Consider the following 17,538-nt stretch of genomic DNA (forward strand, 5'->3'; position numbering starts at 1 on the left):
CGCACATTGGGACCTCTGGTACATCTAGATACATCTCTGAATGGTCCAGGTTACATGGACATCCTTCCTTGCAGACCATCTGCTGCATCCCCTCATGATCATCATGCACCCACAGGGCAATGGACTCTTCCAGCAGGACAATGGACCTCCCCACAGAGCTAACGAACCTCCCCATCGAACCATGTTCTAGTGGTGACTAGAACATGGTTCGATGAGCATTCTGCAGATTTTACCACCATGGAATGGCCTCCCTATTCACCAGACATGAACCCTGTGTGTGGAGCATTTTTGGTATGCTGTGGAAAGGTCTGTTTGAGCTTTGGATCCCCCACCCAGGAATGCAACGGAATTATGGACAGCGGTGCAGCAAGCATGAATGGAAATATGTGTGGAACACTTTCGTGAACTAGTGGACTCATGCCTTGCCATGTGACTGCCCTTATCCAGGCGAAAGGTGGGCCTACCCGTTAATAGGTAGGTATCCTATGATTTCTGTCCACTCAGTGTAGATGCACTGATGAGCGAACGTTACATACAACCATTGTGGTTGTTCCTCTCCCCCCAATTAAATTGGTTAATCTTTGTTTCAGAAATACACTGATGACGATTTTAGACTAAATTGAGGGCAGAAAACACTTTCTCATTAAGAAAAAAAGTTGTTTAGGCAACATTTAAATTCAGAAATTTAACCCCAAATATAGCATAGATGACAAATAGCCTGAACCTAAAAAATAAACAAGATTAAAACATCCTTTTAACCTTTTAATATAAAGGTTTTTTTAGGTTCAGGCTATTTATCATCTGGACCTTCTTTGCCATGTTTTGGTTGAAAATTTTGATTATTGCCATTTAGATTTTTGAATTTACAAATATAAATTTTGCCTATCAGCTGCTTTTATTCCCAATTGGAAAGTTGTTCCATCCTTAGTCTAGTCTGAAAATGTCATTGGTGTACCTCTGAAACAAATATAATTGATTTTATTTTTAAAAAAAATTAAAAAGTAAACACTTGGGTGTGTGCACTCTAGTATGTGCATGTTTACATGCAATACTAGAGTGAACACAACATAGAACTGTTTTTTTTTTTTTATTTTGTTTTTTTTCTTTTCAAATAAAATCACTTAACATTCAATTCAAAAGGTACACTGATGGCATTTTTAGACTAAACCAAGGATGGGGAACAATTTTCTCATTTGGAAAAAAAGTTGTTGATTAGCAAAACTTAAATTTAGAAGTCAAAATCTAAAGGTAATACTTAGCCCAATTTTAACACCAAATTCAAAATTTTTAGTCCAAACATGGCAGTAAAAAAGGTCAAGTAGACAAATAGCCTAAATCTAAACATAGATACAGACCCTGGTGCCTTTTAACTAAAACATTCTGTATAATATCAATCGTAATCAGATAATTAAGGCTCAAAGTTATTAGACAAAAAAGTAGCAGAGCTTTTCAAGATATTAGTGCTCGGTAAATAAAATTTCTGACTTACTTTATTTACAACTGTTTAAAGTATTCACACATCTTACCTTTTCAAACCTAAATTTTTCAAAAACAAATATGGGAAATATTGGGGACAACAGTTTAGTATGGTAATGGATTCCAAACATTGTAATTCTGAGGTACACATCGTCTCTGCTTGGGAGCCACACTCCAGGACATGATACCTATGGAATTTAATACAGAACTATTATTTAATATTAAAATACAAAATGTAGGTAAAATAAAGATGCTGATAATATGATTTAAGGATTTCATCCACCAATATTTTTTATACTAATGCAAAATGTCTTCCATTTTCCTTTAATTATATTACGTCATATAAAACATCTTCGATTGGAACAACTTCACCGACTCCAAAATTTACATTATGTACCTATTCTTCCCTTGTTCTATATCTTTACTTGATTATGTTATTTGTGTCTGATCATCTCAAATAATGCTATTCTTAAAGGAAAAGAATACAGTTTTATAAAGGATTTTAAATGGCATTAAGTGTTATAGTAATCGAAATTTAACTGATAATTGGTGACACCAGTGTTTTTGAGATATCACATGTGCACATGGTTAAAGGGGGTAAAAAGTTAATCCATTTATAATCTTAAAAAGTGGCCAGAAATAATTCAAAAATTTTCACTTTTTGATGCCAACTTTATTGTAAATCTATTATAAACAATTGTGAACTGTGGTTCAAAGTGTCAAATGGGTAATTACCTGTAAGTTTAACTTACTGGTAATTACTACCTCGCACAGCAAATAATTACCTGTAAGTTTAACATACAAGTAATTACTTGTGTGTGGGAAAATAATGAAGTCAATAACTTTGAACATGTTACAGCACACAATCTGCTGTAACATGTTCAAAAACATGCTGAATAGCAGAAATGCATAGTATAGCACATTTTCATATAACGGTCAAGGGTAGTTTCCATAAAAAGGTTATAAACTGTCATTACTAACAGATTATATTCATTAGCATGTGTGCATAGGCAAATGCATATAACATGAACATTATTGTTATTATCAATAATGACAAACAATGCCAGAAATCAAACTTATACAGAATTAATCAGAAAAAAAAAAAAAAAAAGTCTTCTCTCCATACCCTCTAATAATATGTCTAATTCTTTCTTAAATTTATTCAAACTATCCACTTTCACAACACCAAATGGTAGTTTGTACCAACATTCAGTTACTCTCTGGCTGAAAGTAAATTTGTACACATCTATCCTGCAGCCATCCTTTTTCAATTTATGTCCCTTTATGTGTCGTCCAAGAAAGAGAAAGAACACCATCATCATCATAAAGTTTACTTCATCTATTTAAAGCCTTAACACTTCAAACAAGTCTCCCTGCAGGTACCTAGTTTCCAAATGCTGTAATTTGCAAAACCGTAGTAAGAATACCCTTTGTGTTCTTGACTAATCTGATTGCTCTACTTTGCACCCATTCCAAGAGATCCACTCATCTTTTTTTTTTTTTTAAATGAGGCATCCAGATCCATACATAGTACTCAAGATGTAGCCAAACTATTGCCTTGCTCCTGCTGGCAAAGTTCTTGTATATCACTGCAAAATCCCATAAGCTGCACTAGAAATGCTAAATATTTCATTAATTGTAGCAGTTTTTATGCATTAAACTCAGAAATGCAATTTCAGTCATTGAAAACATCACAATTTTACAATAAATTTAGCATAAAAAATCATGTCAATGGTATTTTACTTTAATTCTCATACCATCAATGATTCTGAATGTGTATTCTTTGGATATTCTCTCAGGGGAAGTTCCCATGGACTGGAGGTGTGCAAATGTATCACTAATTCACAAAGGGGGTTCAAAAGGTGACACAAGTAACTACATACCTGTTAGTTTAACTTGTGTTCCAGGGAAAATAATGGAATCACTGGTTAAAGAAGCATTGCAGGATCACCTAGACAAGACTGCAGTAACAGTTAAGACACGGCATGGGTCTTGTCTGACCAATTTGATTGGATACTATGATGTGGTCACAAAGAAACTGAATTCCAAAAATAACTTTGATATCATATACTTGGATTTCAGGAAAGCTTTTGATACTGTTGTACATGGAAGACTGCTGTACAAATTGGAGAGGTATGGCATTAAGGGTAAGTTGCTACAATGGATAAAGGGATGGTTGGATGGGAGACGACAGAGAGTGGTAATCAATGGACACTGCTCTTCGTAGACAAACATTGTTAGTGGAGTTCCCCAGGGTTCAATGTTGGGCCCATTGTTGTTTTGTATATTTATCAATGATATTGATGAAGGTAAAAAAAAAAAAAAAAAAGGTAAACTGCAGCCATTATCAACCCCCACTGCAGGATGGAAGCCTCCTCAACAATTCATGCTGAGGGAAATGGACCATAATCTGCCACGTTGGTCTGGCAGGCTGCGGGTTGGCAGATTGACTGTATTTAGCAGTCAGGGGGCTTGAACCCCGGTCTACTCAAAGAGCGTCTTCTACTGCACTCCACCACCAAATACGGAGGATGCGGAAAGGTCAGGAATGACCACCGCATGTTCACGGAGCAATATGGCCTTAGTTGCTAATGCTCCTAAAAAACAACACAACAACTACTGCACTCCCGCTCCTGACCACTCGGCTACGGAGGCCTTCTTGATGAAGGTATATCAGGTTTAATGTCCAAGTTTGCAGATGATACAAAAGTTGGCAGGGTTGTTAATGACAGTAAAGGCAGTATGCTACTCCAACTGGATCTAGATAAGTTGGGAAAATGAGCTGAAAAGTGGCAACTGAAGTTTAACATTGACAAATGCAAAGTACTGCATATGGGTAGCGATAACTGAAGAGAAACGTACCAACTGTGTGGTACCACACTCAGGGAAGTGTAAAGTGAAAAATACCCGGGGGGGGGGGGTAATTGTGCAGTCAAATATAAAGTTTGCTGAGCAGTGCAGACAGGCTGCCAGAGCAGGCCATGGAGTCTTGTCAATGATTTATAGGAATTTTGCTAGCAGGGACAGGGAGGTGATTATCCCGTTATACAAGGCAATGGTCAGGCCACACCTAGAGTACTGTGTACAGGTCTGGAGGCCTCATTTTAGGAAGGATGTAGAATTGCTAGAACGAGTACAAAGAAGGGAAACAAGATTGGTGAGGGGAACACAGGAGTGCTCTTACCAAGAAAGCCCAAGTTCTGCAAATTGCAGCGCCTGGAGAGAGTAGGCACCTGCAAAGTGATTTGATTGAGGTGTATAAGGCCTTGAACAGGTTGAGCAAGCTGAATGCTGATGGGATTCTTCCTCTTGCTCAGACTAAGAATCTGAGGGGGCACAGTTTCAAATTGAGGAAAGATAGTTGGAATAGATGTGCAGAAATTTGCCTTTAGCCAGCGGGTAGTTTATTGGTGGAACAAACTTCCATCTTTTGTTGTGGAAGCTAATAGCCTAAATAAATTTAAGGCTGAACTGGACAGGCATTTGGAACGAATGGAGGGGTGAAATGAGGGAGTGGTTTTTTTTTTTTTTTTTTGGCTGATGAGCTTGCTTTCTTGCATCGTATGCCTCTACCAATGCTAATGTGTAACAGAAGTTCAGTTTTGCTATAAAAAAATTTACAGAATAGGCAATTCAAAATTTCATTCAAAATGTCAAAAATCAGATTTGCTGCTAAACATATGGAATCATGGATTTGCCAGTCATGGAAAAGAGTTCACTACAGATGGAAGCATTGTCCTTTATACTGTTTGTGAAAAGACTATTCCATGCAGAAAAGAATTCTAAATTGACCGATATGTAAAAACAGTATTGCACATTGACCAAGCCATGCACCTCAAGAGAACAGAAAAGTGCAATATCATATCCCTTTCAATAAGTTAAGCAATCCAGTTTTCAAAATTTTTGAAAAACTAGATATAGCTGTTGTATTACTCCTAACAGCCCATTACTTTATAGCTGTTGTATAAATCAAAACAATCCATTACTTTACTTTATAGCCGTTGTATAACTCAAAAACATTTCACAAAGAAGAATTACCTTAATGATATTTATGATGATATTATTTACAAAATTTATCAAGATATTGGATAAAATTGCATCTGTATATCTGCTGATGAGATGAAATGGCACATGCATGTGGTTGTTACATTGCACATTTAGTATGTGGGGAATTAGACTCAGAGCCTTCTCGAATGCATTTGCTTGCTTGTAACGGTCTCAAAAATATGAATTACTCCACAGCTGAGAGATTTGTGAATGATGTTCATGAGCTATTATGGCCAGAATGAAAATCAATCTATGGCAACAAAAAAAGTCTGCATTTTGTTAGTGACGCTACCCCATATATATGTAAAAGCAGCTTCTGCATTACTTTCTGTCGAAACCTAATCCACATTACTTTCTTGTGTTATGTATGCTTCCCAATTTCATTTTTATAAGAATGCCACTGTATTGCACTCTTGATCACTGCCTCCATGATTTTTCCTACCACTAAACTCAGATTAACCAGATGGTATTACCCACCTCACTCTTAGAACCACCTTTCTGTGCAGATGATACATTGGCACTTCTCTAATCCAAGAGAATTTCTCCTGAGTCCAACGATACTTCATAATTAACCATAATGGTTCGATGCACTCTCTTGCCACCTTCCCCAAAATTACTGAGTATATGCCATGAACCCCAAGAAGTGTACTTTCCTTCAGGCTCGAAAGGTTTTCCAATAAATAATCTTAAATTTCAGTATTACTAATTTTATGCTTCTCATCTTCACTCCGTTTCTCCTCGCTAAAAAGGGTCTTTTGTAAGTAAATATCAATGCAGAGTACCTGTTCATTTTATGCACATCAGCTACGTTATCTAAGACTTTCCCAGACTCGTTACACAAAGATGTGATCTGACTCATTCTTCTCTTCTTTGTATTGACATATTGATGTAGATCTACAGAAAGGATAGACAGGATAGGAAGGGGGAGGGGTTATGCTATTAGTTAAGAAACACATAAAAACCAAGGAAGTGAAGCCAGTCGACATCAGCCAGTTGAGTCAGTTTGGTGTGACATAAGCATTGGGAGATCAAAATTGAGAGTAGGAGTGTGCTATAGGCCTAATGACTCTGATGAGTATAATAAGGAACTGTACAGGGAAATAGAGTGGGCCAGTAAATCAGAGAGTCTTATAATGGGAGATTTTAATTTCCCAGATATTGACTGGAATTTGGGGGCTGGTTACTCACACACTAGCAGGGCTTTTGTGGATTTATTGGATGATTGTTTTCTACATCAGCATGTTCGGGAGGCAACTAGAGGGAGTAATACTCTTGATTTGATTATCAGCAGTGATTCTTCATGCATTAAGAATCTGCAGATAAACGAACCACTAGGTGGCAGTGATCACAGTGTGCTGAAGTGGGATTTACTCAAAGAGGTAACTACCATTAGGGGTAAAGGGAAGGATTATTGCTTCCGTAAAGGCGACTACGATGGACTGAGACAGTATTTAAATTCTATACAGTGGGACCAACTGATGATGTTACCAACAGCAAATTCAAAATGGGAAGCATTCAAAGAACTTATCTTGGAAGCTACTAGGCTTTACATACCAACTAAGAAATATTGTTCAAGGTTTAGGCCAAAATGGATGTCAGATGAACTAATGAGGCATATGGCAGAGAAGAAAAATGCATGGGATACTTACAAATTAACACATGACACAGAAGCCTATGATAGATACAAGTTGATATGCAACCAAGTTACAAAGGAGGTTAGGCAGGCAAAGGCAGATTACGAGAAATCCTTGGCAAGGGATGCAAAGAAAAACAGCAAAGAGTTCTTTACTTATGTTAACTCTAGAAGGAAGGGGATGAATCAGATTGGTCCACTTGATATTGATGGGTCAACTGTTGATGATCCTGCTCAGGTAGCTAACAAACTAAATGAATATTTTGCATCGACATTCACACATGAGGGGTTATTCAGCAAGGGGAATGCCAGAGGTGTATTCAACTCTAGCAGTAAGCTACAGAATCTTGAAATAACTGGGAGTAAAGTGGAGGAGAAACTGTTGAAGATAAACACAAGAAAGGCACCCGGGGTGGATTGGATCTATCCAGTTATATTAAAGGAGGCAGCAAAGGAAGTAAGCAAACCCTTAGCCATAATTATGAGAGCTTCCTTGGACTCAGGGGAGGTACCCATAGACTTGAAATGTGCAAATGTGACCCCAATTCACAAAGGAGGATCAAAGGCTAACACAAGTAATTATAGACCTGTGAGCTTAACTTCTGTTCCAGGAAAATTAATGGAGGCACTGGTTAAAGAAGCACTGCAGGATCATTTAGACAAGACTTCAGTTATAGCTCAGACACAGCATGGTTTTGTTAAGGGGAAGTCTTGCCTGACCAACTTGATTGGATATTATGATGCAGTCACAAAAGAACTGGATGCAGGGAATAACTTTGATATTATATACTTGGATCATAGAAAGGCTTTTAATACTGTTGCACATGGAAGACTGCTACACAAATTGGAGCAGTGTGACATTGGAGGCAAATTGCTGCTATGGATAAAGGGGTGGTTGAGGGGGAGAAGACAGAGAGTGGTAATCAATGGACACTGCTCATCGTGGACTAATGTTATTAGTGGAGTCCCTCAGGGCTCAGTGTTGGGTCCATTATTGTTTTCTGTATTTATAAATGATATTGATGATGGTATATCAAGCTTAATGTCCAAGTTTGCAGATGATACAAAGGTTGGCAGGGTTGTCAAGGACACTACTGACACTATGCTGCTGCAACAGGATCTGGAAAGGTTGAGCAGATGGGCTGAGAGGTGGCAAATGAAGTTTAACATTGACAAATGTAAAGTACTACACATGGGAAACAGCAACCCCAGAGCAACGTATCAACTCTGTGGTACTACATTGACAGTGGTAGAGAATGAAAGGGACTTGGGGGTGGTTGTGCAGGCAGATATGAAGTTCTCTGAGCAGTGCAGATGGGCTGCAAGAGTAGCTCATGGAGTATTGTCAATGATATACAGGAATTTTTCCAGCAGGGATAAGGAGGTGATTATTCCATTGTATAAGGCGATGGTCAGGCCACACCTAGAGTACTGTATACAGGTCTGGAGACCTCATTTCAAGAAGGATGTAGAGCTGCTGGAACGAGTACAGAGAAGGGCAACAAGATTAGGAATGGAACAAAGGGATGCTCTTACGAAGAAAGGCTTAAGTTTTGCAAATTACAGTGTCTGGAGACTAGGCACCAGCGAGGTGATCTGATAGAGGTGTATAAAGCCTTGAATGGTTTAAGCATGCTCAATGCTGATGGGATTCTTCCTCTAGCTCAGAAAAATCACCTGAGAGGGCATAAATTCAAATTGAGGAAAGACAGATGTAGGATAGACGTGAGGAAATTTGCCTTTAGCCAGCGGGTGGTTGGTTGGTGGAACAGACTTCCATCCCTTGTGGTGGAGGTTGATAGCCTAAATAAGTTTTTAAGGCTCAGCTGGACAGGTATTTGGAACGAACAGAGGGGTGAAGTGGAAGTGGGTTTTTTTTTTTTTTTTTTTTGGCTGATGCTGCATAAGCTTGCTTTCTTGCATCAAATGCCTCTACTAATGCTAATGGTAGTGATGGTCAAAAAAAAAAAAAAAACTCTTACACCATGTACAAAAATTGCTTCTGAATGTGACAACAAAAAATATTTGAGAGGTGTTAACTAGATGCTACCAAGAAATTAAATAAATTTATTAAGCAAACTATGAAACTGCAAATTAAAATCAAATAACCAAACAAGAACCAGCACTCTTCCATGGAAGCACAGTAACAGTAAAACTGCCAAACAAAATAAAATTAGAATTGCTGCTGGCACTAACCATAAGTGAACACCAAATCCTACAAAGAGAAATAACAATGCAAAAATAAGAAAATGTTTTGGAGGAAACGACCATAACTTGATTTACATTACACTTAGTGCACTTAGTCCCGTTGATCAATTCTAATCAACAGCGAAATTTTTACATTTTGCCTTTCAGTTTCTTAAAGTTGTTTCGTGGTTATAAGGTGTGTCAACCATACTTAAACACACACATTTTAGTCCAGTTTATCTTTATTGCTTGCATCAGGCATCCATGATTGATCTGCTAGCAATAGTAGGCCATGACAAATGCAAGCTTTCGGAATTTTTTCAGTTGCAGATGTCTTTCATCAAGCTGTTATTGTGGTTTCCTAAAACTTTTTTTCTTTGGTGTTATTATTTCCCTTAGAAGGCATTGGCATTCAGGTATGGGCAGAGCTGTGCTGAGGGTGAGGTGAACGAGGCTCTTGCCTCAGGTTAAAAGTTGAAGGGGGCACCAAAAGAAAGATTAAATAATTTTTAAAATGAATGACACATAAATAAATCTGTTATATATTTCTAATAAATACTGCTCATCAGAATAAAAATCACTTCAAACAGTTTTTATTTTATTTTTTTGTTATCTTTTTATTTTTATTAAACGTGTACCAGGAATGTATTTAGCATTAGTAGCGGCATATGATGCAAGAAACCAAGCTTATGCAGCATCAGCCAAAAAAAAAAAAAAAAAAAAAAACCACTCCCATTTCACCCTTCCGTTCATTTGAAATACCTGTCCAGTTGAGCCTTAAATTTATTTAGGCTATCAACTTCCACAACAAGGGATGGAAGTCTGTTCCAACTACCCGCCGGCTAAAGGCAAATTTCCACACATCTATCCTACATCTGTCTTTCCTCAATTTGAATTTATGCCCTCTCAGGTGATTATTCTGAGCTAGAGGAAGAATCCCATCAGCATTGAGAATGCTCAAATCATTCAAAGACTTTATACACCTCTATCAGATCACCTCGCCAGTGCCTAGTCTCCAGACACTGTAATTTGCAAAACTTAAGCCTTTCTTCGTAAGAACAACCTTTTGTTCCATTCACTAATCTTGTTGCCCTTCTCTGTACTCATTCCAGCAGCTCTACATCCTTCTTGAAATGAGGCCTCCAGACCTGTACCATTGCCTTATACAAGGAATAATCACCTCATCCCTGCTAGAAAAATTCCTGTATATCATTGACAAGACACCATGAGCTACTCTTGCAGCCCGTCTGCACTGCTCAGAGAACTTCATACCTGCCTGCACAATTACCCCCAGATCCTTTTCATTCTCTACCACTGTCAGTGTAGTACCACAGAGTTTATGTTGCTCTGGGGTTACTGTTTCCCATATGTAGTACTTTACATTTGTCAATGTTAAACTTCATTTGCCACCTCTCAGCCCATCTGCTCAACCTTTCCAGATCCTGTTGCAGCAGCATAGTGTCAATAGTGTCCTTAACAACCCTGCCAACCTTTGTATCATCTGCAAACTTTGACATCAAGCTTGATATACCATCATCAATATCATTTATAAATACAGAAAACAATAATATATGACTTATTTCATTTTAAATAAGTCATATGTTTTTTTAATATTTTAGGGAAGGGCACAATTTTTCATTCTTGCCTCAGGTGCTAAAATGGCTCGGCACGGTCCTGAGTGCAGATGGGGGTTCCTAGCTTTATTTTAGGCAGCAATTGTGCCTCCATGATTTCCATGCAGATTTAGAATAACTTGCAGAATTCCATGCCACTGTACTTCCTGGGTGAATGCATGCTTTTGATCGTTTATTTTATTTTATTATTTTTTTTTTTAATTTTGATTTTGCAATTTCATAGTTTGCTTAATAAATTTAAACAACTGTAGTTAGCATCTCTCAAGTATTTGCTGATACAGCAGCACTTTTTTTGTGGTATAAGAGTGTTTTAATGCAGACATCAAAAAAATTAATTGCGCCATGTTCAAATTATACTTTGAGTTAATATTGATGTAGGTATTTCAAGTTTTCTGAAGATACAAAGGTGGGAAGAGTGGTAATGATATAAAAGTGAGAAGCGTGGTAATGGACATTAATCAAAGTATATTACTTCAAGTAGATCTAGCTAAACTAGGCAGATGGGCTGAAAAATGGCAGTTTAGGTTTTATATTGATAAATGTAAGGTACTGCATTTCGGCAACAGTAATCCCAGAATAACATACTATTTGAGTAGCAAAAGTAGTTTCTATCCAAATGGATGTTATTCTGAGATTAAAATAGTTATTAATGAAAAAGACCTATGGATAATTTTAGTGAGATGTTGATGTTCTGTGAGCAGACTGCAGATAGCCTTCTAAAACAGCTCATTAGGTTCTGTCAATGATGGTTTGGCCATATCTTCAATACCACATAGATGGTTGGAAACTTCATTTTAGGAAGGCCGTAGAACTGTTGAAAAGGGGTCAGAAAAGAGCAACAAGGTTAGTTTGGGCACAGACTGGTATTCTTACAATGTTCCAGCATCTGGAAACTAGGCATCTGCATGGTGATCTAAATGAAGTGTTTAGTAAACAATGTTGATGGCATCTCTGCTCTTGCTCTTTCTCTCTCTCTCTCTCTCTCTCTCTCTCACACACACACACACACACACACACACAAGAGGAAATAAATTTAAATTGTAGTTTAAATTGAGGATGGATACAGAATAGATGTGCAAAAATTTGAACATCTTTCTGCCAGAGAGTAACTGATTGCTGGAATAAACTTCCACCTAGTGTTGTAAAAGTGAATAATCTGAATAAATTTAAAGATGGGCATATTAATCTCTGAAGTACCCCAAGTTTATATAGTATAAAAAAAGGGATCCTTTTTTTATACTATATAAACTTGCATAATTTTCCCAATACTAATACTAATTTCCAATCTTTAATCTAATATTTGCAAGAAAAGAAAATAGATTAATTTTAAAATCATGTATATTAAAACAATGCTCAAGTATCTATATTAAAAATAAGTAATTCATTTACTAAAGAAACATACAGCATGTATTTTGACATCACAAATGCATTTCAGTGTCTTTTGAGGCATTTTAATTCTTCCAAAAAGAAATACTCCAACATTTGCAAAGCTCCTGAATTCTCTGCAAAATAAAGTAAAACCAATATAAAAGTTTTTAAACATTTCAATTAAAATCCCACTCTATAATATTCTCTATAATTAAAAGTTATAATATCCTCACAGTTATACGATTACCCAGGTAATCTTACATTTAACAGAAAACAAGGTTGTTTTGTAAATATTGGTTGCTTTAGGTGCATCAACTAGTTTGATCACAGTGTACAAATTGCTATGTTTGTTTGTTTTTTTACACTGTATATTATATCTGTGTGTGGTCGTAGGCTGACTTTCATATTACGTGGACTGAAAAATCTAAACTAACTTTGGGTAACTCCTAATTCCTCTTTTAAGATTAGCTACTTGTAGTAGCTAATCTCTGAAGTACCCCAAGACCTTTAAGAATTCTTTGTCTTTGATAGTATCTAACCCAAACCACTCTATATGAGCCCATCTCATATCACAAAATACAACTGTTCATGAAAACTCTTGTATGGAAACTTTATAGAAAGAAAGAGCAGCTAGTTTGATATGGTTAATAAAAAAAAAAATCACACAGGGTCCAGAATTTATAGTTTTGCATCTGCCACAACTAACTTACTCCTTCAAGCAAGTAAATATCTTTCTTGAAATAAGGCTTCCAGACTTGTATAAAGTTTTCAGGATGTGGTCTAAATGCTGATGTGTACAATGCAATAATTACTTCTATCTCTACTTTTAAAATTCCTTTTTTGTAAAAGAATAAGAGAAGTTACCTCAATATACACTTCCATATCATATTGAGATAAACTTCTCTTATTCTTTTACAAATACTGAAATCAACGTAGAACGTATTGAGCATCATAGCTCTGGTTTATACTGTCATAAAATTCCTGTACACCACTGACAGTATCCCATGTGTACACCCTTACCAACTATTTAGAGAACTTCATATTGGGCTTTATTTTACTAAAAATACAACTCTCCAAGTCCTTTTCATCTTCAACAGCACTGAGTGTGTGCTGCCCCAAGTTGATAATTTAACTTGTGATTACTGTGCAGATGAAGTGGGTAGTTTTTTTTTTTGTTATTTTTTTTGGCTGATCCTTTATAAGCTTACTTCCTTGCATCATTTGCCAGTACTATACTACTATTATTAATAATAATAATTGGTGATTATTACTAAATATAATACCACTCTTATACCATGTGAAATTATAAAGTAGTTTATTAAGTTATTTGCCTAAACTACTACACATTAAGGTAACGTTACAGGTATCTTGTACCCATCAGAAGTGCTGTTGGGGAACAAAAATAGAAAGGATTACAAATTTGAATACAATTACCAATATTATAATTATCAATATTACAATTTGCAAATAAACAATTCTAAGTTTGAATTATTCTTACAATAGAACCAGATATTAAATTAGGTAAATACAAAGAGATTAAATTCTTACCTGCCGACAGATTCCTCTTGCTGGTGCTCCTGGAAACTTGATGTGCATACAGGCAAGAGGCCTACCAGCAGTTAATTTATAGGTGAGGGATTAATTCCAATATAATTGTGCGAGGATTTTTATCCTTGATCCAGGGTTCTTGTTTAGTTAATTTAATGCGGTTATAGGAGTGGTATTATATTTAGTTATAATCTTAATGGAAAACAACCACGTAACATCCTTCCCTAACTATATTAAATAATTGGCAACTGGATTTCTTGCTATTCCTAATATAAGGAATCTCTTGAACTACTTGCCCAGTTAAAAAAAAAAAAACAAAAAATTAATACACCTACTTAAAAAAATTAAGATCATAAAAAATATGCCCGTTAGAACAACAATTGTTTAATTTCACTACAAAATTTAAAACAGAAAGTTATCAAAAACCACTAAACTTTATACAGAATGAACCCATTTAGCTGCATTCGAAATAATACAGGTGTCACTGTAGTTTCAGTTGGGCCAGAAACTTTTCCTTGTCAATAATAAAATCAGGGTATGTTTCTTATAGCATGATTTAGATAAATTATATAACTGGTTTAAAAACAGTAATTTAGCTTTAATTTACAGATATTGAAGGTTCTGCACCTGCACAGTAATCACAAGTTAAATTATCAACTAGGGGCAGCACACTCAGTGCTGGTCCTACATGTTAATTATTCATGGTACTTCTACTGTCAGGGAAATGGAGAATATATTATTCAATAAAGATTGATACAATCCAGGGATCCCAACTGTATATGGACAAAAATTTTGGAAAAAAGAGAGTGCACTGTTTTAAAAAAAAAAAAACATTTTTTTTTTTTTTTTCAAATAGAGAATACCTACCAAAAGGCAGTATAGCAGAATTCAAAGTGGCAGCCTTAGCTATCATCACTGGAAGAATAGTCTGAAAATATTTAATGTAATTTCTGCCAGTAATGAAACTGGTGTACTGAGAAACTTGAAAGTGAGTACCTAGTGCTGCCTACACACCCCACAAGAACTATTTGTACAGTCCACGTGCACTTTTTTCAGTTTGACCCCCCCCCCCTATTCTAGATTGTCTAATTCGACTAGTAGTAATTTTCAAAATTCTATTTTTGAGCTGGACAAGGCCAAAAAAGAATTTTGAAAACCACTGTCCTGAGCTGGGTTTAGTTAGTGGACCACAGTTTGAGCACCTCTGTACTAAACAAACTCACTCAATTGGAATTCTGGTTTCAAGTCAATAAGATGGAAAACTAAATACGACGTATGTCAGCAGTGATCATTCGTGTATTAAGAATTTGCAGATAAAGGAACCACTAGGTGGCAGTGATCACAGTGTACTGATGTGGGATTTAATTACCATCAGGGGTAAAGGAAAGGGTTTTTGCTTCCATAAAGGTGAGTACAGTGGTCTCAGACAGTTTTTAAATTCTGTACAGTGGGATCAACTGACGACGTAACCAACAATAAATTCTAAGTGGGAAGCATTCAAGGAATTAATCGTGGAAACTACTAAAAGTTTCATACCTATTAAGAAATATTATTCAAGGTTTAGGCCTAAATGGTTATCTAATGAACTAATGATACTCATAACAGAGAAGAAAAATGCATGGGATGCATATAAATTATCAAGCGACTCAGAAGCCTATGGCAAATATAAGCTAGTCTGTAATCAGGTCAAAAAAGAGGTTAGGCAGGCGAAGGCAGATTACGAGAAATCCTTGGCAAAAGATGCTAAGAAAAACAGCAAGGATTTCTTTACTTATATAAACTGTAAAAGGAAGGGGATGAATCTGATTGGTCCACTTGACATCGATGGTTCGACTGTTGATGATCCTGCTCAGATAGCAAAGAAACTGAATGAGTATTTTGCATCTACATTCACACGTGAGGAATTATTAAGGTTTGAAAATGGCAAAAGGTTATCAAATTGTAGCAGGATACTTAATGATTTTGTAATAACTGAGAGTAAAGTGGAGGAGAAATTGTTGAAGTTAAACATAAGAAAAGCACCTGGGATGGTGGGATCTATCCAGTTATGTTAAAGGAGGCGGCAAAGCAACTAAGAAAACCCTTAGCCATAATTATGAGCGCATCCTTGGACTCAGGGGAGGTTCCTACAGACTGGAGATGTGCAAATGTATCCCCAATTCACAAAGGGAGATCAAAGGGTGGCATGAGTAATTACAGACCAGTTAGTTTAACTTCTGTTCCAGGTAAAAGAATGGAGTCACTGGTTAAAGATGCATTGCAGGATCATCTAGACAAGACTGTGGCAATAATTCAGACACAGCATGGGTTTGTTAAGGGAAAGTCTTGTCTGACAAATTTGATTGGTTATTATGATGTGGTTACAAAGGAACTGGATGCAAAAAAATAATTTTGATATCATATATTTGGATTTCAGGAAAGGTTTTGACACTGTTGCGCATGGAAGACTACTGTACAAATTGGAGCAGAATGGTATTAAGGGTAAGTTGCTACAATGGATAAAAGGATGGTTAAGTGGGAGAAGACAGAGTGGTAATCAATGGGTGCTGCTCTTCGTGGACTAATGTTATTAGTGGAGTCCCACAGGTTTCAGTGTTCGGTCCACTGTTTTGTATATTTATCAATGATATTGATGAGGGTATATTAGGCTTAATGTCGAAGTTTGCAGATGATACAAAGGTTGGCAGGGTTGTTAATGGCAGTGTGCTACTGCAACAGGATCTAGATAATTTGGGCAGATGGGCTAAGAAGTGGCAACTGAAGTTTAACCTTGACAAATGCAAAGTACTGCATATGGGTAGAAGTAACCCCAAAGAAACGTACCAACTGTGTTGTACTACACTTAAGGTGGTAGAAAATGAAAAAGACCTGGGAGTAATTGTGCCGTCAGATATGAAGTTTTCTGAGCAATGCAGACAGGCTGCCAGGGCAGGTCATGGGGTTTTGTCAATGATATATAGGAATTTTGCTAGCAGGAAAAGGAGGTGATTGTCCCTGTGTATAAGGCAATGGTCAGGCCACGCCTTGAGTACTGCATACAGGTCTGGAGGCTTCATTTTAGGAAGGATGTAGATTTACTTGAGCGTGTACAGAGAAGGGCAACAAGATTGGTGAGGGGAACGAAGGGATCCTCTTACCAAGAGAGGCTTAAGTTCTACAAATTGCAGTGGCTGGAGACTAGGCACCTGCACGGTGATCTGATTGAAGTGTATAAGGCCTTGAATGGGTTCAGCATGCTGAATTCTGATGGGATCCTTCCACTTGTTCAGATTACGAACCTAAGGGGGCATAAATTCAAATTAAGAAAGGACAGATGTAGAATAGATGTGCAGAAATTTGCCTTTAGCCAGCGGGTAGTTAATTGCTGGAACAAACTTCCATCTGTCGTTGTGGAAGTTGATAAGTTGAATAAATTTAAGGAGGAACTGGACAGGCATTTGGAGGGAATGGTGTGTTTTTTTTTTTTTTGCTGATGCTGCATAAGCTCATACACTTGCTTTCTTGCATCACATGCCACTACTATCTCAATGGATTCTGGAGTGGGGGGAACTGATCTTTTGGCAAACATATTACAAGTTCAGCATTTTAAGTTCAGTTTTCTCTATTACTCTTGACATTTCTATTGTGAATAACTATTAACCTTGT

At 36.8% G+C, this 17,538-nt stretch overlaps 1 protein-coding gene across 1 annotated transcript in view; it reads right to left on the bottom strand.

The window, feature by feature from the left end:
* The window catches only part of LOC150086286 (spermatogenesis associated 6-like protein), a 168,659-nt gene that overhangs the window by 136,664 nt on the left and 14,457 nt on the right, over positions 1-17,538 (bottom strand). Inside the window, exons 2-3 of the mRNA XM_090374849.1 lie at positions 12,380-12,479; positions 1,527-1,664 (exon numbers count right to left, since the gene is read on the bottom strand). Of these exons, the coding sequence (XP_090230975.1) occupies positions 1,527-1,664; positions 12,380-12,427 (186 nt within the window). The 5' untranslated portion in view covers positions 12,428-12,479. The remainder of the gene's footprint in view (positions 1-1,526; positions 1,665-12,379; positions 12,480-17,538) is intronic.

This window comes from Mastigoproctus giganteus, chromosome 5 (assembly GCF_048544385.1).
Source record: "Mastigoproctus giganteus isolate SK-2022 chromosome 5, ASM4854438v1, whole genome shotgun sequence".
NCBI classification, from domain to species: domain Eukaryota; kingdom Metazoa; phylum Arthropoda; class Arachnida; order Uropygi; family Thelyphonidae; genus Mastigoproctus; species Mastigoproctus giganteus.